The sequence below is a fragment of the Diabrotica undecimpunctata genome, chromosome 8 (assembly GCF_040954645.1).
Source record: "Diabrotica undecimpunctata isolate CICGRU chromosome 8, icDiaUnde3, whole genome shotgun sequence".
Taxonomy (NCBI): Eukaryota; Metazoa; Arthropoda; class Insecta; order Coleoptera; family Chrysomelidae; genus Diabrotica; species Diabrotica undecimpunctata.
Genome location: NC_092810.1, coordinates 2626634 through 2652281, shown reverse-complemented (window position 1 = coordinate 2652281; position 25648 = coordinate 2626634). Strand labels below are relative to the sequence as shown.

At 33.9% G+C, this 25648-nt stretch overlaps 2 protein-coding genes and 1 long non-coding RNA gene across 3 annotated transcripts; 2 read left to right on the top strand and 1 right to left on the bottom strand.

The window, feature by feature from the left end:
• Nucleotides 1-3570: 3570 nt before the first annotated feature.
• LOC140448225 (uncharacterized) lies at nucleotides 3571-6844 on the top strand. The gene is made up of 3 exons (XR_011951663.1): nucleotides 3571-3639; nucleotides 4919-5002; nucleotides 6671-6844. It is a non-coding gene; the product is annotated as an uncharacterized lncRNA (long non-coding RNA).
• Nucleotides 6845-7371: 527 nt separating this feature from the next.
• Nucleotides 7372-10391, bottom strand: LOC140448224 (uncharacterized). The gene is made up of 3 exons (XM_072541332.1): nucleotides 10254-10391; nucleotides 7744-7912; nucleotides 7372-7634 (listed from the first exon to the last, which is right to left on the bottom strand). Exons 1-3 carry the CDS (start codon nucleotides 10263-10265, stop codon nucleotides 7441-7443), a joined length of 375 nt encoding a protein of 124 aa, XP_072397433.1. The 5' UTR covers nucleotides 10266-10391; the 3' UTR covers nucleotides 7372-7440.
• Nucleotides 10392-18890: 8499 nt separating this feature from the next.
• Nucleotides 18891-24515, top strand: LOC140448223 (uncharacterized). Its single transcript, XM_072541331.1, has 4 exons — nucleotides 18891-19039; nucleotides 20614-20880; nucleotides 20973-21110; nucleotides 24303-24515. Exons 1-4 carry the CDS (start codon nucleotides 19028-19030, stop codon nucleotides 24414-24416), a joined length of 531 nt encoding a protein of 176 aa, XP_072397432.1. The 5' UTR covers nucleotides 18891-19027; the 3' UTR covers nucleotides 24417-24515.
• The last annotated feature ends 1133 nt before the right edge of the window (nucleotides 24516-25648 follow it).

The following is a 25648-nucleotide window of genomic DNA, read 5'->3' as shown; positions in this document are numbered from 1 at the left end:
AAAAGACATTCTAAGTGAACATAGTGACCACAATCGTACCATACTTCTTTTAGTTTCCTCATGACTAATCAACAAAATCTGATTGTGTTCTTTGTTTTTTTTTTTATATTTATGTTATCTTTAAAATCGACGATTGTTAATAACCCTTGGGGTTAAAGCAGTTGAAGAACACTTGTTAGACATTAAAAATGCCCAGTTTTCCTGGTCTGAACTATATATAATGGTGAAAACAATATTATTTTATACGGAAAGACCTGTTACACATTTCATATGTGTAATTTACCTGATCTGAATTATATATAAATGTGTAAACAATATTATTTGGACGAAAACACTTATTAGACATTAAAAATGTCCGGTTTTCCTGTTCTGAACTATATCAAAACGTGAAAAGTGCAGTAAAGTACGTAATAAAACATGTCTTGATTTTTTGGAATATTTTCATTAGATTGACGAGAAAAAACAATTGTTATTATAGTTGGTAAATATCTTTTGAAATAAAATTCATGTACTGCGCGACGAATGGCATGTTTAATTATATCATCCAATTTTATTTGTTTCCTTCCTCTTGTCTCAACCTTCAAAGTATTATTATCGTTTGTTTCATCGTCTGTTTCAATTATTCTGTACACACTAGCTTTGGAAACTTTTGTCAAAATACTACATAATGTAACTAAATCGCTTACATTTATTTTGTTCTTTGGCTCTAAGTCCTTCAAACATATTTCCGATCATAGTTTTTTCTTCGGGTAATAAATTGTGAAGTTTCTTTTTGATATACGGTTCACTATACTACTGTCAGTCATATTTATTATTTGTCAATAAATTAAATTAAATTACTTAAAATTCACAAAAAGTAAATGTAAAAGCTCCTTCACTAAGATTAATAGTACAAACAATTCTGTTCTTTGTTTTATGAAACCCTTGTCAGCGCGCTTATGAAACCGACGTGCAGATAATAGACAATAAAATCGCTACCCGAACAATGGCGTTGTTGCCAGTTACATCGCTTTAATTTGCGATGATGTTGATTGCAGACATTAGCTACCGTTAGAGAAAGATATTAACTATAATCGTTTTCATCGTTCTTGGCGTGTGCATGTAAAAACACTTGCAATAAGTTGTTTCATCTGTCTTTCCTTGTCTAAGCTCGATTCGTTTACCTCCTCCAGTGGCGGAGCAAAATGTAGCATGTCAAACGAAATAATAGTTATAAAAGAAAATTATAAATTATTTTTCATTAAATTTCTAATAACGGAATATACGTATAAATTGCGAAGAAGTATTTTTCTAGCTTGCAGTACAATAGGACAGGATATAATGAAAAGTACAACTCAAAACCTGATGCCCATGTTTTTGGAGTAGCTCGTCTATAACGTACCTGGTATTTTGTGGTTTATTCTGGCGACAAAGACTCAATAGCTCTGTCTTGCCCGAATCGTCGTCAAAAATTATTTTTTTCGCTCGTAACCATTCTTGTAAGTCCGATTTTTTCCAACTGGCATTCGGTAACTTTTCTATTAAAGAACTATGGTGTGAGGCATTATCCATAATAATTAGAGATGGTTCCTCCAACATTGGTATCAGCTTTTCGGAGACCCACTTTTTAAAAGACTCTTTATCCATAGAATCATGATAATCTGCACTCTTCGATTTCGTAGAAAACAGTAATCCAGCATCTTTAACAAATCCTTGCCTACTTCCGGCATGTAAAACAACAAAGCGTTTACCTGTATTTTCGTGTCCTTTTCTGATGCTTTTCACACAGTCATCTTGCCAAGTACGTTTATATGCCCCTTTTATGAATATCCATGTTTCATCTAAAAAAACGAACTGAAGTGGGCTTGGACCTAAAAAATTTCTCATATAATGCTTCAAAAAATACAGTCGTTTGGAGACAATACATGGTTTCTAACATAGTACTCGTCTACTATTTTCTAGTTTGTATGAAAACCCACAATTTTTCATAAGACGCCACAAACTTGTATCAGAACCGTCATAGAGATGCTTGTTTCTTAATTGTGTATTTATAACTTTAATTGTAACGTGCTCTTCTTTTGCTTTCATGCCATACAGTACATTTCTAATCTCTCCTTTTATAGTATCGCTGACATCATTAGTCTTTTTTTTTTGTACATTACGTGACTCTCTTGGTGTAGTAAGAGCTGCCCCTGTCTTGTATTCACTCTTTATTCTTGTCACTGTGCGAAGACTGATTTTCAAAGCGTCCGCTACTCGTTCATGTACCGATGATAACGAAAGCAAAGGTCCGTTGTTTTCTTTTTATTTTTTAAAATACTCCAATAAATGAACTACACATTGTCGCATTTCTCCTGTTATCGTTTTTCCCGGCATTTTTTTTATTAAATAGAACAATTAGTTATTCACAACAAAAAATAAAAAGTAAAACTGTTCGGAACAAATTCCAACAATGACTGACTAAAATCGACTAAAACAACATAAAATATCAATGGTAATTGCTACAATTATAAACCTATTAGCCAGCTCATTCAAGAACAATGCCACAAGTCATTATTGCAATGGGTATCGGAAGAGAGTTAATTTATATTAAACTGGAATTTTTAAGGTGTCGAGAGTATTATTTTATGTAATGGAATTCCACACAGTAAGAGCTCAAACTATTAATTAATTAAAAACTGTTTACTTATAAAAACTATTTCATCAGCTACTTTAAACCTGCACAGATCAGGGTAACATGTTAAAAAAAACATGTCACTGCCTGCTCTCTGTATTCGTAAAGAGGCCGAACTTATCACCGACACCGTATCGGCCAAACGCATCGGTGTTATTGCTACAATACTGGGAGATGTAAGTGGTCTCTTCATTTCCTTCTCATCGCACTTTACCATGACGAACGTGACTCGCCCAATTGAATTACGCATCTGTGTATCAGAGAGAGACGAATATTAAAAATTCCGTAGTAGCTTATTTCAGGCACACGCCAAGAACGATGAAAACGAGATTACCACATTGCAGATAACTTTAAGCTGAATCATACATACTGACAACGTTACATTTTTGTTAGAACCCAAATCTTCAGAAACCTCAAACAGTCAGACGAAGAAGGTTTTTGTCAATGTTTAAGAGATTCTGCAATAATCTTCTAATTTGTTTATTAAATAATAATTAAATTTTCTCCTTTTGTCAAAACAAAAATATTTTTTTCAAAAGAGTGAACGTCCAATTTTACCGGCCTACAAAAAATCATTAAAACATGAGTAACTTTCTACAATTGTGATATTTGATTATAGAAGATCTAAAGTTAGATATATGGAACAGGTGGAACAAGATATAAAAACCTTAAATACCGGAAAACAAAGCAAAGAACAGAACTGGACAAAGTCTCAAAGGCTACTACGTCTTACAAAAATAATAGTTAGAAAAAAGTACAAAAAGACTCAAGATATATATCAAGACTATCAAAATATTCCCAAGAACTAAGTAATACTCTCTATTCTATACAATACAATATAACGTTTGCTCTACTCTGTATAAATTATTATAGATACATTATACTAAAATAGTAAACAATTTAACACCATTTATTTTCGAATAGTACTTGTTATATCAAATGAACTGTAACAGCCAAATAGTAAGTGCAAAATGAACAAATTTAAGGTATGTTTTTTTATTAAAATTTTCAAACATTTTGATTCCAATAAAAATAAAAAGTAAAAGATTCTTCAGTCAAGTTAGTTTCTTGTTCATGATTTAATTAGTCGTATCAGCTGTTAGTCCTTAATTTAGCTAAGTGAGATGGTGGGAATGTCTCTTCCGGACCTTCTAACCTGCGTAGTTTTTTGTATAAGTTTTCCACTTCTTAGTCTATATGTTTCAGTTATTTTATAGGCATTCAAAACTCGCCCTTCATTGTTTTTTTAACAGTATTTTATTGATTGAATCAGTTTATTTAATTTATTTTATCGTCACAAGTTTTTTTTTCAATTTTGTAAAAAAGTTTCATTTTTAAAATAAATTAAGTGATAGACTTCACTAATGAAGATTGGCTATAGTCATTGGAAATTCATCCCTGTCATCTGCTTTTGTTAAAAGCGTCTGTGTTTTAACCCGATTAAGTCGCGAATGTTTCTCAGCCAGAATAATTGTCGTCTACTAAGACCCCTTTTCCTTCGATGTTACCTTTTATTATCAGCTGCACAACTCATACTTCTTATTTCTAAGTATGTGCCCCAAATATGCTGTCTTTCTCTTTTTAATAGCGGTCAAAAGTTCTCTGCTTATTCCCATTTTATGCAACACTATTTCGTTCGTAATATGATCGGTCCATGGTATTCTCGTAAAAAGCCACATCTCAAATGCTTCCAGCTTTCTCATTAAGTCAATATTTACAGTCCAAGCTCCGGCACCATAAAGAAGAATAGAGTGGATATGACGTTTTACCATCCGATATCGGATTTGCAGATTCTTGATAGATCTTCAGTAACTAAGACTTCTAAGTATTTCGTTTTGTATACTTGTTTAATATCTTCATTTTTTATCTGAATCCTTGTTATGATTTACCCCTCTTACTCATAACCATGGTTTTTGTTTCATTTCTGTTTATTGTTAAACCAAACTGTTCTCCAGTATCACAAATTGTGTTTAGTAACGTCTGCAGGTCTGTCTAACTTTTATCGATAATGACTGCATCGTCGTCATTACGAATGTCATTTATATTTTCACCATTTATCTTGATCCATTCTCTACAGTTTTCAAGTGCTTGAGAATGTTTGATTTTGCCCCACATAATGTTCTCATTCTCAGTTTTTTTCATTTCTAATGTTAATCTTTTCATTTCTTGATTTATACAAGTTGAAGCCTCAGTATTTATACATTTATACAAGTAGGTATTTTAAGAGCAACTACATACTATATAAAATAAATTTAATCTTTTTAGTTTCTTCTCTTCTGTACTATATTTTTGGTTATTGCTTTGACAAGTGTAAATTCTGCACCCACGCCAGCTCCTGATCCAAATTTCGTAAGTATAAGTAGTGAGATACTTGAAGTAATTATTTTGTACTAATAAATATCGTTACCATAAATTAAGAGATAACCCTATGAGGTCTTTTATCTAAACTAACAAAAAAATTCACTATTCTCTCTTGCATATATGCACAAGAACTATGCTCTGCTTTTCTCTAAAATAACTCTAAAGAGAAATCATGTCAACTCGTTGTACTAGTCAGTAATATTAATGACAATTACTTCTACGTGTCTGTTGACGAAACCACTGATTCGACAGGAAGATATATCGCTTATTTAATAATTGGTGTTCAAAGCGATCAGATCTTAGCAAAATCCTATTAACTTTATGCAAACCAACTCTCCAAGAATATAACGGTTTGTAAAAGAAACAATATCAAAATTTTTTCTTCCTAACTGTTCCTAGCCATAAATTATTGCTTTTTTTATCCGATGCTGCACTATATACGGTCAAGCCAAGACAAAATTTAAAAATATTTTATACTAACGTAATACACGTTACTTGTTTAGCACATGGGATGAACAGTTGAAAACATTAGAAAACAGTTTCCTTTTAAAAACTTCCTGATACCAAGCATAAAAAAGAGCTATGCTCACTTCGGAGACTTGGTGCTCAAGGGGTTGGGCACCAAGTTGCTTAACGCAACTGCGCCCACGCTTTTCGTTGCGGTTGTCCACGAGTTTTTTCGAGCTACGAACTGTGTTCTTAGATGTTGTTTTTGTATGTTTTCTCTCTGGTGTTTTGTTTTCTCTCTGGTGTTTTTGTTATTTTCTCTCTACATAGTATATGTTTTGTATTATTCGATTATTTGTTGTTTCGGTCTTTCGTGCTTCCATCTATGGAAAGCGTCATACCTTATCATCTCTCGCATTATGTGACTTGGATGGTTTTCTATCTCTGCAAACTTTGTTCTTGCTTTGTCTTTCATAATCTCAGTCACTTTGATTTGCTGCAATTCTCTGAAGAGGAATTTGCGACGTATCCCGGTACGTTAGTTGCTTCTTTTAGGCTGCTGTTGTGTGCAGCTTGTATTTTCTTTTTGTATGTATTGCATAGTCCCCATGCGAGAGATGTATATGTTAGTATACGAAGAATTATACTATTTATTAATCTTCTTCGTTTTCATTTTTAGTTTACTTTTCCTTCCTGCTAGGCCTCTTATTGACGCTTTGGCTATGTTGGCTTTTTGTATTGTGGCGTCTACGTGTTAACTACTAATTAAAAGAATAATTATGGCCTAGAAGGTAAAGTGCGTACGTAGAGTCTGTTTTTCTACTATTAAAAGCACTTTTATGTTCTGCTATACGTTTAGTAAAAGTTCTGCCAGTTTGACCTATGTAAGGTTTTAGGCAGTCGCCACATTTAAGTTTGTATACACCGCTGTGTAATTGCTTTTTCTTTTGGTATTTGTTGTTATTAATATATTTGCCTAAGTTGTTGTTTGTTCTAAAATCTGGTGTTATTCCTTTCTTTTAAAAATATTGATTAAAAATTGATTTACAGTGTTTTAAGTCAAAATTAAACTTAAAATTAGCATTAGAAAAAAAAAAAAATCGCATTACACCAAGCAGTTACAACAGCTTCAAATGTGTTCAGTAGTGATCTTCAACCTTAAATAAAGAAGCAAGACTAAAAGAGGTTACAAAAATTGTTTTGTTTTAGGTAGCAGCCGTAGGACCCCCCTACCCATATTGGTATTATGATCCTTACTATCCTAGATATTATAATCGAGTTTATTCCACGGTTCCATGGTCATGGTACTTTAATTTTAGATTAGGTATATGAATTTTATCTATATCTAGGTTAACAAATAACTATTCTAAATATTAAAATGTTCTAATGTCTTGTTTGTTTTATTAGAGCTTTTGATTAATTCCTAAAATCAATGTATTTATAATTACATGGACAGAATACTATAAGAATTTAAATTAAGATCCAAATTGGTAAAAACCAAACATGAGTTTAATTAATGACAAAGCTTATACGGCAACTCCGGATGATTGGAGAGAAGTCCTCCGCAACAGCAGAGTGAAACGGAAACCATTCCAAGTGGTGGACTATGTGAAAGATATAAAATTGACGATGTGGAATAAGACCTACAGATTTTAAGGGTTAGAAAATGTAGGGAAGTGGCAAGGAATCGAAAGGAGTGGCGACTTCTTTGTGAATTGGCCAAGAAACCAACGGATTGTCGAGCCACTTATGATGATGATGATGATTAGACCAAAATAAGATGCATATTGTTGCTATTATGGCCTACTTTGCTAAAATCCTGACTAAAACATACATTTTTCCATTATGTCAAAACTTTTCTTAGAGAGCAATTAAGCAAATGTTGGTAAAATAAAAGTATCAAGTCTTTTATATTTACTATATTACAAAACATAAATCAAAAGATCACAAAAGCAGTCCTATCATATTAAAATCGCCATTTACCAGTGTCTCAATCCTAGTCCCAATCCAAGACCGTGACCCAAACCGAGACCTAGTGGACCAACACCGATTCCAACACCAGGAGCGACCAATCCTGGAACACCGAGGAGACCAGCTCCAGGTATGACTGCTCCGGGGGCTACAGCAGCAGTGACAACACCTCCGGGAATTGGGGCGGCAGCTACAGCACCGGCTGTAACAGAAAGTTTTCGTAAGAACATCTAAATCACAAATATTTAAAGATTATTAAACCTAAACATCTGTATGCACGTAATATGTTGTATAAAATATAAAAGTTTTACCTTGAGCGGCAGCAGAGATGACACTACCGTCGGGTCCAACGGCGGCAGATCTGGCAGCAGGTCCGACTAAAAGAGCTCCTGGGTTACCTGGCCCTACGAGAGCAGCGGCTCCAAGACCCAAGACTGAGGCGTGAGCGCAAGCCAAGGTGGCGACGAGAAGAACAGCGATCTGTAACAAATAAAATTGGAAATTGTATGATTAAAAATATTTATTAGTTGATGAAAAAATCTTTTTAGATGATAATGGAATTCACATGCGTTGCGTTGGGTTTCTGATCTTTAATTTATCAAAATTTGTTATGTATTCTTGTCTTTAGTTAGTAGTTTAAATTCTTAGTAAATTTTTCCTTTTTTCTGCATAATTTCTTAATGTTAATTCGCTCTTTTTATTGTTGACCAGCTTCTACAGCTACTCTTTCTTTTCTGATCTATGAATTTGTCTTGGTAATCATCATGCTTACACTCTGCTAATATTTATTACTATAACTACTTGATTTTAAATTACTGTTTTGACATTTTTATTCCTATTGCCAAATTTGCTTTATCGTGTTCATATTCAAATATTAATTTAATGTTAATTTGGCTATTGGGACTCAGAAGCATATTCAAACTATTTGAATCGACAGTTCCACAATAAGACGAAATAGAAGAAAAATCCAAAAGATTTCTTTTTGAGAAATCATCAGGGTAACTGAACTAGAGAAACGAAAAATAAAGGGAGAACATAATACATATCATACACTTTTTTCATTGCTTGAAAACATAAACGAATTGCCTATGGATACAGTTGAGTCTATGGTCCACTAATACCTGGCGAAATAAAACACATACTTTTTTATCTAGCATCACCGCATGTTATTAAGTAAAGACACATGTTATTTTTATGAACGCTTTAGACACAGTACATCGAAAAGAGATAGGTACAAAAATTTGTGACGTTTCTCGTCCGTTTACTTTTGGCTATTAGTTTGTTGCAGTTTTTGCTGTTTTTTTTTGTCCTGTTTTTGCATTTAGAAGTTATTTAAATTACACAAACAGTTGTTTTCACAACTAATTTTATATTGGAGGTTAAAATTTCATAGTGTATACATTTTGCCACTAATTTACATACAAAGTTAACCTCATTCACACAGTAAGAAACGGTTTTGTATAAGTCTTGGCAAAAGTGACAGAAATGACAAAAAGAAAATATGTTATTGAATTTTTTTAGATTATGACTGGAAAAACTTTTGTCTCACAAGCACAACTCGTTTGAAATTTATTCGAGTACTTTAAATTAGAAAAAAGAAATGGGGGATCGTTGGAACCGTTGTCATTTGTTTAATACAACTTTTTAATGTGAGCTATTATAAAACTTTAATGATGACAAGCATATATATTATTAATACTATTTATTGGCAAACTTTATTACGTAACAAAATATATTTATAATAAAGAACTTTTTAATTTTAATTTCTTTTAATTGAAAGAAAAAAGAGAATATAGAGTAAGGAAATTCGGTGAACTAGAATAATTGAACAAACCGACCGAAACTAGAAAATTCTTTCAAAAATTGAACAATACTAGCATGGATTTTAAACCAAGAACAGGGGTGTGTAGCAATAAAAAAAGCATGCTGACAGAACAGAAGAAAACATTAAAACGATGGACGGGTTTCTTTAAGGACAAATTCGAAGAGAATTGCGATGAATTCGATGACAGAATTGAACTAGATCGTCGGGACAAAAAAGAAACAAACCAGAAAGTCAGTAGTCGAAATGAAAGTAGCTGTTAAAAAACTAAAAAGCGCGAAGTTGGTTGGACCAAAAAACATTAGTATAGAACCATAAAAAAAGGCAGATAATCACTATTAAGAGCAATGCAGGAACTGATACTAAGCATATGGAAAAAGAATCAATTTCCATTGGAATGAAACATTGGAATAATCGTGACATTACATAAAAAACGATACCAATTTCAATGTGGAAATTATTGAGTAATTACCTTACTAAATACGAGATATAAAATACTGTCCAATCATGGGTGCCGCCAGGATTATTTTCAGGGGGTGCATCTGCTTTTCAGGGGGGTGGATTTGCATCTACACGTACCATTAACCAATATAAAAAATAGAACTATGCATGTATTGCTATGTACTTTTTTCCGGGCAGGGAATGCGATTGCACCCTCTTGCACCCCGCTGCCGGCTCCCATGTGTCTAACAGAGTATATGAACGAATAAGAACTTATGCGGAACAAATAGTTGGGGCACACCAATGCGGATTCTGCGTGCAGAAATTGACAATAGATCAAATTTTTACACTAAGACAAATCCTAGAAAAAACTGGTAAAACAAATAGTTTTAGAGTGATAATAAAGTGAGATAAAACATTAACAGGTACAGTAAAAGATAATACTGGCAACTGAAGAAATACAAGAAAAGAAATTAAAGAGACTAGATGACTTTACAAAACAATTACAATATATGACCTCTTATATTGTTTTTACTGTCAAAAATATCTTTATCTTACCATGGAGTTCATGTTGAAGGTGCTGGAGACACAGTTGTTGACAAACTGAATACAATTCTCTTACAGCCCCTGGTATTTATACTCATAGAGATATTTTTTATGTCTGACTTGAATTGAATCTATTTTTATCAAACCTTCAATGTATCTTATGCAGTTTATGTAGAAGTTGCATGATGTGTTATACGATATTGTAATTTTGCTGGGCGTTGACTGTTTTTTTTATAAGGAAATGGTAATTAAGATTCTTTGTTTGATACGATTAAATCTCTATAATAAATATCAAAAATATTGATTTCTTGTTTTTTTATTAACAAATCAAATATCCTAATTGATTAAAATGAAGAATATAATTATAGTATTTGTATATATATGAAAATTTGTAATTTTTCACAATTTGAAAGCTTTTTAAAAGTCAAAATTTACATTTATTTTTTAAAAATCCATATACTTATTAAGATATATTCAATGGAAGAGAAAAAATAAGTGAGTACACTTAAAAGAGCATGACATAAATAATGTCAAAGTTATTATAAATGTTTATAAGCGACAAAGGTGATCCTTGTTGACAATTTTGAGAAAATGTTGAATTTTTTTTTATCTTAAGATTGTAGCCTCAAAGAATGGATTCTTTCTCTACAATACAAAGAAAGTGTAAGTAGAAGAAAGAAAAAGGTCCCGTGGATAAGCTTGAACATGGGATCAGAACAGGAAAAACTGGTGAAAAGAAAACTTCTGTTAATTATTTTGAGCTCAAATTTTGACAGGTAGTGTTATTAGGTTTATAATTTCGAAAATATGGTGATCTAAACAGATTTTTAGTTAGTAACATTAGTATAAGTTGTTATTAAAATTATATTATTGGTTTATTAAAATTTTAATAATTATTATTATTAAAATTAATTAAAAGAAACAAAAACCTCAACACCAACTATTAGACATCCAATTATTGAAAAACGACACCATACATCAGACAGTAAATAAAGAATTAAACAAAAATTTAGGAAATATCGACCACAATAGAATTAGCGAGTACGATGACATAAACGTTCTGTAGAAAACTATTAAAGAACAAATGAACAATGTAACAACGGAAAAACATCTAAAAGTAACACCTAGAAATAACAACTAGGAATGGATGACAGAAGAGATTTTACAATTAATGAACAAACGAAGAGAATCTAAAGGAAAAAATGACAAGGACGGAGAATACAAAAGACTAAATAGAATAATTCGAAAAAAAAATAACCGAAGCAAAAGAGAAATGGCTGGAAACAAAATGCGTGGAAATAGAAGAACTATAACAAAGGCACGATTTTTTTAATTTACATAAAAAGGTAAAAGAGTTTACATCGACTACCAAGAGAACGACTTTTCACACCATGCTGAACACGGATGGCAAACTGCTAGAATCAACGGAAGATAAACTGAAAGAATGGGAAAACTATATTAAAATTCTTTTTCACGACATACGAGAAGAACCAAGATTGGAAAATAACAACGAAGGGCCAACAATTCTGAAATCTGAAATCATAAATGCAATGAATCATCTTAAAACAAATAAAAGCCCAGGTCCAGACGGAATATACCCAGAAACGTTAAAATTAATCAGCGAAGAAAATATCGAAATATTTGTCCTTTTATTCAATCGCATTTATGATACAGGCAAAATACCCCAAGATTAGCTGGAGTCAATATGCATCCCACTACCAAAAAAGCCAAACCCACAACACTGCAATGAGTTCCGTCTTAGAAGCCTTATGAGTCATGCAGTAAAAGTCCTACTAAAAATCGTACATCGTACATAATCGTATCTATAGAAAGTGCGAAACAATCATCGGAGACGATCAGTTGGATTCAGAGCCGGCATGGGAACGAGAGAAGCCCTGTTCAGTTTACTAGTTCTCGCCCAAAAATGCTACGACCAACAGAAAGATATATTTATATGCTTTATAGACTTCGAAAATGCATTTGATAGAATAAGACACGACCTACTATTAGAACGTTTTCAAGAAGTCGGTTTAGATGGAAAAGACATCAAATTCTTAAAAAACTTGTACTGGAACCAAAACGCCAGAGTTAGGATCGAAGGTTCCACATCCGCAGAAGTAGAAATTAGGAGGGGAGTTAGACAGGGATGTGTTCTATCGCCTCTGCTGTTTAATCTTTACTCCGAGTTTCTATTTAAAGAAGCATTGGAGGATTCCAAGGATGGAGTCAATGTGAATGGCGTAAATATCAACAGTATCAGATACGCCGATGATACAGTGCTAATTGCGGATTTCGACTTAGGTCTACAACGACTCATCGACAAGACCAACTCGACCTGTGAGCAATTTGGTATGAAAATAAACATTAAAAAAACCAAAGTGATGTCAATCCGAAAAAACCAAAACGTACCTCAACCTTGCACAATAAATGGGCACATTTTAGAACAGGTCAATATATTTAAGTACCTGGGATGTTGGATCGATAGCAGCCTAAATCCTGATCTAGAAATAAGATCGAGAATAGAACAGGCCAGAAAATCTTTCGAAAAAATAAAAAAACTGCTTTGTGATTCTCGAATAAAACTCGAAATTCGACTACGTTTATCAGAATGCTACGTCTGGTCGACTCTTCTATATGCAGTTGAAACGTGGACCCTTAAAACATTAACCGTAAATAAATTGGAGGCCTTTGAAATGTGGATCTACCGGAGAATACTCAAAATTTCATGGACATCGCATACCTCAAACGAAGAAGTGCTGCATAGAATAGGCAAGGAAAGAGAACTTTTTAACACAGTAAAAGTTAGAAAAACATCATACCTAGGCCACATACTGAGAAATAATAAGTACCAATATGCCCAACTTATAGTGAAAGGAAAAATCGAGGGAAAGAGAGGCCTAGGAAGGAAAAGACTATCGTGGCTCAAAAACATCCGACAATGGACAGGGCTAAATTTTGAACAGCTAATAAGAACAGCTGAAGATAGAGAAGAGTTTAAAATTGTAGTAGCCAGCCTCCATTGAGGAGAGGGCACTTTAAGAAAAGATTAAAATTAACGCAATATTTGAGACGTGAGAAAATTAAAATAATTGGAATTAAGAATGGGATGAAGATAATTTTTTAAGTTTACTATTCACAAGTTCTTTATATTCCTAACAAAGGTTTCAATGTTGATCTATGATAATAAAATTTATCGTAAAAATTGTATTTTTACCATAAAACCATCGTAAAATTACTATTAATTTGATCATTAGAATGATTGTGTTATAATATTCTTCTTCTTCCTTCTTTTATGTAGGCTTTAAAGTCTGTTTCTTCTTCAATATTAGCCTTCTAAATTGTTTAAATTATCGCACCATCTTTTTCTTGGTCTGCCAATACTTCTTCGTCCATTTGGTGACTCATTTATGTCTTCTATATTGCATGTCCTTCTTATGTTTTCGCTTATCTTCCTATCCAAAAGACTTTTCCCTGATATTCGTCGAAGCGTTTTCATCTCTGTTGTTTCTAGTAGTCATCTCGTTTTAGATGCATCAGGTGTTGTCTTCTTCATCTGCATCCCCGTAACTAGTTATATTTATTCTCAGATATCTAAGCCTTGCTTCCTGCTTTATTATTTTTCCATCAATTTCGATTTTACATCGTAGTTAGTGTTTAGATGTTGTCATACATTTGGTTTTTTCTGAGAATATTATCATATTGTATTTCTTGGCTGTTGTATTGAAGATGTGTGTTAATTTTTGGAGCTTGTCTTCTATCTCAGCAACTAATGCGACGTCGTCTGCATCACATAATATTTGGATTTCTTTGTTCCACATTCTGTAACCATGACCTTTACGTACTGCTTGTATTATTTCGTCCAATATTACATTAAAATGAAGTTGGCTTAACGAGTGACCCTGTCTGATTCCGCTTTGTACTGGTATACACTGTGTTAGTTTTCCATTTATTAGTTGAGGAGATATGTTGTGTAATGCAATTTTAGATTCCCCATTTTTCTAATTACATCTGTATCAACGTCTGTTTTGCCTTGCAATTCTTAGAAGGCACAGATTAAAGCAAAAATCTGAATTTGGTTTCAACAATTAGAAATATTCGGATTTCGAGTTTCGTGATTTATTATCACATGTCGCTATTGTGTCCATATCGACCATTTTAGCGTTTCTTCTATTACGACAGGAAAGACATTATTTCCACTTTCAGAGCATCCGTAAATAGCCGCTCCGAAGACTCTGTTGGATTTTTACAACATTAAAGAAGTTTCCCAGGTGAGAACGCTAGGAATAATTTAGGCAACTTTTCACGATAAAACCTTTATTTCCACAAACACAACTTACACTAAACTGATTGGATTTCCAAAGGGAAGAGCCACTTATATGTTTATGTAACTTAATTTATATTTTTCTACTATAAAGTACAATTTTTTATTGGACTGACCAGAAGTCATCCTTTCTGCCCGACATTTTATAACGAACCTTTTTTGTTTTCTAACAACGCGCACGTATTAGAATTTAAAGTTAAACATAGAACACATTGTGTCACACAAAACATAAAATATGTTAAAAATATATTGTGTTGAGAATTTATTTCGCCAACAGACTCCCTTTAAAATGAAAAAAAAGAAACAAAAAAAAAATAAATAAATAAAAAAAAATATGTAAAACAAAATTATTATAAAAGATGACCAAAACAAAATAAAAAATATATATACATATTACATACAATATCAAAAAAGTAATATAAGGAAATAATAAAAAAAATAAAAAAAATAAAAATAAAAAAAAATCACAAACAACCAAAAAAAAAGAACAGTCAAAAAAAGTCAATTCTTTAATTTACTTTTAACTTACATTTAGTACTAACTCGAACTCTGATTGTTGTTCTGTGAATACAAATTACAAAATAGTCTGCTCAATTGGCTATGCCAAGGCCATTAAAAAATAAGGACTCCTTTTGGGAATCTTAGGAGTCAAATCTTAAGTATCTTCCCTTTTTCCATTTATCTTTGACTGTATTCGATTATGTAATTAGATGTTTTCGATGGTTTGTATAATATTGATTGGTATATTTCTTTTATACAGTAGGTGTCAGACGTCTTCGACTTGGATGCGATCGAAAGCTTTTGTCAGGTCTATAAAACATAGATATGCTGGTTTATTGTACTTGATGGCCTTTTATGTGATTTGTCTTATTACAAATACGGCGTCTACCCAGGAAGTTCCGGATTTAAATCCTTGCTGTTCATCTGATAAAATTGTTAGTTATTGATTTTGTTGGTTAGGAATTTTGTGGTAAGCTTAAGTGCGGTGTTCAGTAGATTTATGCCTCTATAATTGTTGGGGTCTTCTTTATCTCCTTTCTTGAACATTGGTATCATTATGCTGTTTCTCCATACGTCTGGTATCTTGCATTGCAATATTAGTTTTGTATAAGTTTTGTCATCTCTAGGGTTATACTTTCCCCTGCGTGTTTTAGAAGCTCGTTGGTTATTCCGTCTGGTCCTGGTGACTTTCTATTTTTGAATGAATTTATGGCTATCTCTTCTTCCTGAAAACTGATTTCTATTTCGTGTCTTAATTCAAGTACGTTATTATTTTGATTATTATTTTCCTTTCCCTTAAAGAGTTTCGTCAGGTATCTTTTCTATTAGTTTGCTGGTATGTTATTGTATTATTCAATTCTGCCATTTCTTTCCGTCGGTTTCTTATGAATCTCCATATTTGTTTTTGTGTACCGTACAAGTCGCTTTCCATCCTTTTTGTAAACTGTTCCTAGTGGTCATTTTTTTTGTTTTTCTTACCAAATGCTTTGTTTCATTTCGTATTCTTCTATAGATGTCTCGGGATTCTGGAGTATTTGATGTTTTTTACTTCGTATAGGCCTCTCGTTTCTCTTTACATTTCTCTTCTATTTCTTTTCTTGCGTTTTCCTAGAGCTTTTGTTGCTGCTTCTTCAATATTGTTTTTAATTTTCTTCCAGCTCATGTTTATATCTTCGATGTCGTCTATTTTTTTCAGCTGTATTTGCTATGCTAGCCTCCTTTGGTACATTTCTCTTATAGAGTCGTTCTACAGTGATCCTACATTGAATTTTTCCTCGGTGATTTTCTGTAGAAAATATTTTGGTGTTATTTTCATTCTTACTTTTGTTAAAACTTGTTTGTGTTCACTTCCTGCGTCTGCTGAGTTTAGAGTTCGGGTATCTAGAATTGCTATAGGTGGATTTTTGTGATTAATTGACTTGTGATGATTAGTGACTATAAAGCAAATCATAGATTTGTGTCCCCTGGAACTTTCCAATGTATATTCTATAAATATTCTATTCTTCTTCCTTTGCCCTATCCGTTTCGGACGTTGGCTATTAACAAGGCTATTTTGACTTTGTTTACGGCACCTCTGAACAGTTCGGTCGATGTTAGTCCGAACCATTGTCGCAGGTTATGCATCCATGAGTGTCGTCTTCTTCCCGGTCCCGTCCTACTGTCGATTCTTCCTTGGACTATTAACTGTAGCAGCCGGTACTTAGTATGCCTCATGACATGTCCGAAGTACTCAAGCTTCCGTTTCTTTACGGTGAAGATTATTTCTTTGCTTTTGCCTATTCTCTGCATTACTTCCACGTTAGTGATGTGGTGTGTCCAGGATATCCGAAGAATACGGCGATATATCCACAGCTCAAAGGATTCTAGTTTCTTCAGGGTGGCTTCCGTTGTGGTCCATGCCTCTGATCCATAGAACAAGACCGGGAAGACATAACACTTGACCAGTCTTAATTTTAATTCCATTGAGATTTTGCTTGTGAACCACTTTTTCATATTGTTGAACGCGTTTCGCGCTTTTTCAATTCGTGATCTTATTTCTGTTGACTGGTCCCATTTTGTGTTGACTGTGGTTCCAAGGTATGTGTATGTCTCCACTTGTTCTATTTTTCGGTTGTTTAATGTCAATTGCATCGGAGGTTGTTGTGTTCTGCTGATGAGCATGCATTTAGTTTTGGTTGTATTGAGTTCTAAACCATATTCTTGACTTGCTGTGTGTATGCTTTGCATGAGTCTTTGAAGCTCGTTGCAGTCATTTGCGATAATAACTGTGTCGTCAGCATATCTAATATTATTGATTACCTCTCCGTTTACTTTGATACCCTCCGAAACTTCTCCCAGTGCTTCTCTGAAGATTTGTTCAGAGTATATATTGAACAGGAGCGGCGAGAGGACGCATCCCTGTCGTACACCCTTTTTAATATCTATCTTCCCACTGTGTAAGTTGCCCATCTTTATCTCAGCACTTTGGTTCCAATAGAGACTGGTTATTATGCGCAGATCCTTGCCATCAATATGCATCTTCCTGAGCATTTCCATGAGTTTATCATGTTTGACCTTGTCAAACGCCTTGGAGAAGTCGATGAAGCACAAGTGGACGTCCTTGTGCATGTCTCTGCATCTTTGAATTAAAACTTGCAGACTGAAGATCGCCTCTCTTGTGCCCAATGCGCTTCTGAATCCGAACTGTGACTCCGATATATTTGCTTCGCATTTGTTATATATTCTATTGTGTATGATTTTGGTGAAAACTTTGGTAATGTGATTTATCAAGCTTATTAAGCGGTGTTGATCACAGTGTTTTGCACTTGGTGTTTTAGGTATGGCTACAAAGGTCGATCGAAGCCATTCCTCCGGAATCTCCCCTTTGTCGTAAAAGGTGTTAAAAAGGCCTGTCAGAAAGTCGAGGAAGTGGTCATCCGTTTCGCACAGGAGTTTTATGATCTCGCCCTGTATGTTGTCGGGACCTGGTGTTTTGTCGTTTTTTAGCGATGAAATGGCTTTTTCCACTTCAGACCTTAGTATTTCGGGTCCAGTCATGTCGTCATCTTGGTCCACTGTCGCTCTGCCTTTATCGTTAAATAGTCGTTCTACGTAATCTTTCCATGTGTCAATGAGCTTCAAGTCGTCTGATATAAGGTTTCCGTCTGCGTCTATTAGTGTCGGGTGGGGATTATTGGTTTTCTTTTTAGTTGTTAATTCTTTGATCTTTTTGTGCATGTTGTGGTAGTCATATCTTCTGTCGCGCTCTTCGATTTCATCGCATTTCTCCTTTAGCCAGCGTTCCTTCGCTTCCTTTATCTTTGTTTTTATATTGTGACTTGTTTCTTGATACTTCACTTGATTTTTGCATTTGTGTTGTCTTCTTTCTTCCATCATATCAAGGATTTGATCCGTCACCCATTCTTTCTTCTTTAAAGCAATTATATTCTATTAAAGCAATTAATTTATGAAAATACATACACTTTTTAAACATTATTTTACAATAATTTGCAAATACAACATTTACAATAAATTTATTATTAACACATACAAACTTGACAAAGAGTAAAATAAGGTCATCCTTGGTAAGGTTCCTCGTGTATCTGAGTAAACCAATTCAGTTATTACACCATCCAAATCGACCTTTTAATAAACAAAAATATATTACAAAATCAAATCACACTCTTTTCCGGTTTCAACTAAAATCTTCATGTTGTTGTTTATTGTTCTACATTTTTTTCGCATTCTGGATGATTATTGTTCACTCTTTCAGATTTTACAACCTATTTAATGAGAAAAACCCGACAATTAAGTCCATTATAATGACTTATTGAGTCCATACTTAATGAAATAGTTTTAAAAATATGAGGAAGGCGTAAGGAATTCAATAAATTAATTCGCAAGGTTCTTTTGATCTATATAAAGAGATCGACTCCCTGATTTTCACATAATTTCTTGTGATCTAGTTTGATATCACTTCAGCAACATGAACTCTCTGGTAAGTGATTTATAATATGACAATTGTCTCATTAAACGTTTTTATCGTTATTTATTTGCTGTTCATTCATTTGGAACACGTTAGGAATGTTGTTGATGTAGGCATTTTATCTGTGTGTCTAATTCAAACAACAAAATGGATTACAATAGTCACAGTTGGATATTAAATGGATTTTTAATAAGTTTTATCGTAGTGCTTTGTGTTTCTTGCCTTAGTTTATTAGGTTACAATAGTTTTTCCACGTGTCACGGCAAAAAAACCGGGTCACTGCAGCATCTTCCATCCCAATTGTCGTCAGCTTAAAATAGTGCTATTTCCACTTTTTTTTTCACGCCGTTTCTGTCGTTTTCGTCTGCTCTTGTTGAGTAAAGGACATTTCTACTAATGTACCAATATACGCATTTTGTCGTACCTTTAGTGAGTCTTGTTTTATTGTATAACTGTCCATAATGTTTTATTCCAGGCTCTTATGAGAGTCTAAAGAAAGGTTAGATTCAATTTTAAAATTTATATTAAAATCACCAAGTATGATCAGTTTGTCTCCTTTACTAAGCAAGGACGTTATGACATTCTCAAAATTCTCCAAAAACAAGTTAAAGTCACCCTTACCCGATCTTTTACTTCTTTCTTAAAAGAAAAGATTTTCTTTTACATAAATTGCAACTCCACCTTGTTTCTTTTTGAAGATGAGGATGAGGAGGTTACCTCCATAAGCTTTCTAATATAGCTGTGAAAGTTTAGCTCTCACAGCCGTAGAGAATAATTGGCGCAGTGTTGGGATTCAAAGTAATATGTCTAGATCCCTCCTGATGAAGATATTTTTCTTGAGTTTGGTGATGTGTTTGCATTGAAACAATTTTTTTTTTATTCTGAAATACTCTGTAAATCTCTTTATCTGCTCTGTCTTATTTTGCAAGTGATTAACTGCTTAATATTCCCAATACTGACATACGGATGTGAATCTTGGACACTGCGACAAGCGGAAAGAAGAAAGATAAATGCCACTGAAATGTTCTGTCGAAGAAAAATGTTACGAAATTCGTGGATCGACCACAGGACAAATAATTCAATTCTAATTAAACTAAAAGTCAGCAAATGGCTATCCAGCAAAGTGCATCTTCAACAATTAAAATACTTTGAACGTCTTATGAGAACAGACACAGAAAACATGGAAAGACTTGTTTATTATTCAAGGAAAGGTAGAAAGCCAAAAATTCACGAGGAAAATCTCCAACAAAATGGATTGATCAAACTGCAGTAATATGCAAAAGACCTATTAAATAGACCTATTAAATATAGGTAAATAAATAGCATAACAGCATATATTAAAAGAAATGACCAGAGACAGAGTGCTTTAGACAATACACGACATCACGATGTTCCTCCGGGAGAGTCAGGATTATAAAGAGATTTTGCAAGCACTAGAGGTATAACAATTTATTTTCAATCACGTGTATTTTATCATCGTACAAGACGTAGATTCTCATCAGCTACTTTTTCATTACACATTATTGTTTCATACACCGGCTTAAACGTTTTTGGCAAACTGACAAAATGTCTCAATTAAATTTTAGGTAGTTTTCATCTTGGCTCTCGCCTGCGCTCAAGCCTCAGTCATCGGCCTAGCCCCAGCGGCTATCAGCCTTGTTGGTCCAGGAGAACCAGGCGCAGTTATTCAAGGACCTTCATCGGAAACCAAAGTCGTTGGACCAGACGGCAGTGCTATCGTCGGTGCTGCAATCGGAGGTGCCGTAGTTGCACCACCCAAAGCTGGAGGTGTCGTGACAGCAGCTGTTTCTCCTGGTATTGTTGCCCCAATCGCCCCAGTTGTTGTACCAAAGGTAAGTGGAGAATTTCTTTACGTATCTTTAGTCCACAGTTCAGCAAAATTAATTAAGTATTTGGTTAACTAATTACTTTCATTTAATTCTAGATTATTAGCCCAGTTGTCGTACCTGCTCCTCCAGCTATTATTGCTGCTCCACCTGCCATTGTAGCTGGCCCACCAGCAGTTTTGGCTGGAGTACCTCTAGCTGGCCCCAGAGCTGTTATTGCCGGTCCTTCAGGCACAGTAAGTGTATACATTATATAAATTACTATTGCTTTCTTAAAAGCTGGAAAATCAAATTTTCTAAGAAGCGTTATATAAAAAAGAAAATATAAAGAACGAAAAACAAAAGATAGAAGATAAACTGTGGTTTGGTTCTGCAACAAGGCGTTTATATTTAATTTTGTTTCTGGTATGAACCATTTTTTACAAGATTTTTTTATTTTTCAAATTATATTCCCATTTTTCTGTTCTTATAAAACAACTATTTTCTATTTTAGCGCTTGTTTCGTTATGTTTCCTTCAAGTTTTTATAATGAGTATGCAATTAGCTGAAGTTTCTGCTTTTATTTTTATTTTTTAGTTAACTCATTTTTAATCCAGTTCGCAAAAGTAAATATTGCTTCAATAACTGACAAGAAAATCTTCAAATACATCGTTTTGGACTGCTTTTACATTTCTTTTACAAATCCAGAATCTGTTCAATTCATGTATAAGTACACTCAACCAACATACACCTCTAAACGATTAATGGAATTCGCAGAAGACCTTTCGTTGGAGTAAAAGGCACGGTAAACTGCACTGGAGTTCTCCATAATCTTTTTAATTAGGGAAGAAGTGTGAGGTGTGGGACACTTTTTGAATATTTTTTTTAATTATTTATTATCTCCTCGTGAAATAATAATGCTAGGATATGTTAGATAGCTCTTGGCAAAACTCACTTTAAAAAAAAATGGCTGATATAAGTATTCTTTAAAATGAAGTATAATGGATAGTGTGGGGAGCTGCAAATGTCCCATACCACCCATACCACTGGGAGGAGTGGGACACTAGTAGGGAGGTCCGGGACAGGATGTAATAAATGTTTTTTTCAACACAATAAAAACTTTTCTTTATTGTACATTGTATTTTGACAATTTAACCGGAAATACAAACAATGATTTTACTCTCTCTGTACCTTCAGATGATATTGGTGCAGGCAATTTAAATCCTGTTTCTCAATAACGCTGTTGTCCCCCATATTCGGAAAATAAAATTTCCAGAATCGTCCGTTTTTACGCTTGAATTGAACTTTAACTTCATCAAATGAATCACACTTTAATACTCTCCCAACATAATAAACAACAGACTTTTTAGTACAAAATTACCAAGCACAAAATCGTCAGTCTTAAGATTCCTCCTCCTCCTCAGTCCTAATCCCTTTTGGGATGTGGTGACACCATCAGACCTTTACATTGTTTTACGATTTCTCTCCATCCTTCTCTGTCCTGGGCTAGTTGTTCGGCTTCACGTAAACCTTGGTTAATCAGTATTTTTGTTTGATCTACCCAGCGGCTTGGAGATCTTCCCCTAGGTCTCTTTCCTTCAACTCTACCCTCAACTATCAGTTTTTCCATCGTACTTGTTCTTCTAGCAATGTGCCCAAAATACTGCAAGTATTTCTATTCTTAAGATTCTTCTTCTTCTTTGGGTGCCGTGTCCGTATTCAGACGTTGGCCGTCATCATGTTTACAATTTCCTGAAACCTTTCTCTGTCTGCTGCTGCGCGAAATAATTCTTCTACTGTGGAACCACACCATTGTCTAATATTACGCAGCCATGAAAGTTTCTTTCGACCAATCCGTCTCTTTCCTTCCACTTTTCCTTGTATTATAAGGCGAAGTAGATGGTATTTAGGTCATCTAATTATATGGCCGAAGTATTCTGTTTTTCTCCTCTTTATGGAGTTTATGAGCAGACGTTCTGAATTGATCATTTGAAGAACATCTTCATTGGAAGTGTGCGAAACCCACGATATCTTTAGGATTCGTCTATAGCACCACAATTCGAATGCTTCTAACTTGTTTAGCATTGTGGTTTTTAACGTCCATGTCTCACAACCATACAATAGGATGGACCACACATAACATTTCAGGACCTTCTTACGAATATTCATCGACAGGTGTCTGTTTGATAAAACTGGTTTCCATGTCATAAAAGCCTTACATGATATGTCAATCCTGGTTATTATCTCTTCATCAGAGTCACAATTTACATTTAATCAGCTGTCAAGGTATTTGAAATGATTTACCCTTTCGATCTCCTCTCCATTAAGAGAAATCAGATCTTGATCTATATTGATCCTTCCAACTGCCATCCACTTTTCAATTTTCAATTGAAGAACAATTTTCTGCAAGAATGGCTGTATCGTCAGCGTATCTAATATTGTTGATTACTTCTCCACCTAGTCTTACTCCCTCTTGTTTGTCATCCAAAGCTTTCCTAAAGATTTCTTTAGAGTACAGATTAAAAAGAGTGGGTGACAAAACACAACCCTGCCGTACTCCACGTTTGATGGATATTTTTTCATTTTCTTTTTTTTTTCTTAAGATTCACAGAACTATTATTCTAATCTATTTCTTTCATTATTTCATCCTCCTCAGAACTCAGAGATATTTCTAGATGATCATCTGTATTTCGATATGGAATTTGTACTTCCTCGGACGAAGACTCAGAATCGTCACAAACTTTCTTCTTCTTAGATATATTGCGGATGGCTACAGATAATTTACCAGACTTCTTCCTTTCTCTCTCAAGAGCTAATCTTTCGGCCTCTGCTTTCTCTGGTCTACTAGTTAAAATACGACTTCTGCCTCTCTTCCTTCCTCTTCGAGCTTCTTAGCATTGTGCAGCTTTAGGAAATGGTCAGATTTGCTCAGGTGTAATCAAGATTTTCATTGGCGTTATAAGTTCTTGAGTGCCGTTAGAGTCTTCAGAAGTTGATGGTTTTTCAAAAGATGTAGGGATCTTTTGAGGAATGATGTGACCTGGCTGTATGGTCAATTTTAGGATATCTTGGACGTCTTGTTCTGCTGAGAAAGAAGTACGATTAGCTTGTACGGTTGTGGTTGAAAGGTAAAATATAATATAACCGCTTACATAGATCCTAAACACATTAAGTAAATTAGCAAAGGCTTTCAATTAAACGCTTTAATGTTATTTTTTTTGTTGTTACTTGAACTTTCTTTATGATCGGCTTATCTATAATTTTTTCCTTTTTTTAATTTGTCATTTATGTTAAACACCATCATAGCAAGTTTTTTATTACTAACTACATTTTTAATGAGGTGTAACTCAACAATTTATTCAGATTCTAAATGACGATGTTGCGAGTCAACTTGACTGTCTTTCCTCAGAAAGCAAAAGATTAGTATTTAATGGTATACTTTGTTCTAGGTCGTCGCTGGTGGTGTTGGACTTGGAGGAATTGGACTTGGTGGAATTGGACTTGGAGGTATTGGACTTGGAGGTCTTGGCGTAGTAAAGGTTGTTCCTAAAGGATTATGGTAAATAGGAAAAATTTCCGGAGTTCTAGTGACGAAATGATTTAAATAGGCCCAATGATAGTTTTTTTTAATGTTTGTATTTATTTCAATAAACCTTGCAAGACTGAAAAATTTGTTTTTTTTTGGTTATTAGGATTTGCATACAACATAGTTCTTCAATGTTAACTAACCTTTTTCTTTTGGCGATATATGCGTATGCTGTCCAGCCTATAGGAGTTAGTTAACTTCCATTGAACGAGACATTTAAATCGAGTAATAAAGATTTATATTACAAGAATATTTAAAATAAAACAAGTGGGAAACCATGATTTCGTGAATAATCAGAGAACAAAAAATTTGTTGCTACAATATGTACATTCAGATTTCATCAGGCCTTAAGCCGCAAACCTATTTCAATTGGGAGCATAGATCATATGATATTAGGGTTCAAAAATAAATTTAGTTACTGATGTAAGTATGCTTATAATAATGCAACAGCGTTGAGAATTTAAAAGTCGACGTTTCGGCACCTATTTTGGAGCGATTATCAAGAGGATTCTGTCCCCGAGAACTCAGTAATTTCCATTTAACTAACCGCGGAAATTTATCAAAATATCTCATATATCTATACAGTGCTTTTCAGATAAAACTATCCCTTCTAATTTTAAGGAAAAACGCAAAAACACGTCAATTAATATTTGAAGGAAGAGACATTATATCATATTTAAGGTTGCTGGGAAATGCACCCTCTCACCCCCCGTATCATCACTAATTTTTTTTTAAATTACTTCCCCCTTTTTTAGTTTGATATTTGGATTCTCCTGTTTGTACTGATTTCAGAAATGTATAACACATGATGCTTAATGACTGCCATTCACTTTCATACAATGGTACAATCTATTTTGAAATTCTTCTCAGACATTGCTTAACAAATCTCATTTGCTTAACAAATCTCATTTTGCAACCAACCAAAAAGAAGCAAAAAATGTACTAATTCTATAAATATACTAATTTCCAAGTTGAAGTTAAATGTGTCGATAGCAATTAAAGTAAATTGTCTGGTAAAATAAATTGTCTAAAATACTCTGGTAATTATTTTTTCTATAATTGCCAGAGTAGTCGGTGCGTTTTGGTTTAGTTTGAGTTTTCTTACAAGCTCTCTCTGATGACGGGAAGACCCAGAAACACGTGTCAGGGAGTGGTAAGAAGCTCAAATTAAATCGAAACGCAACCATTTTCGTATAATTTCCAAGTGTT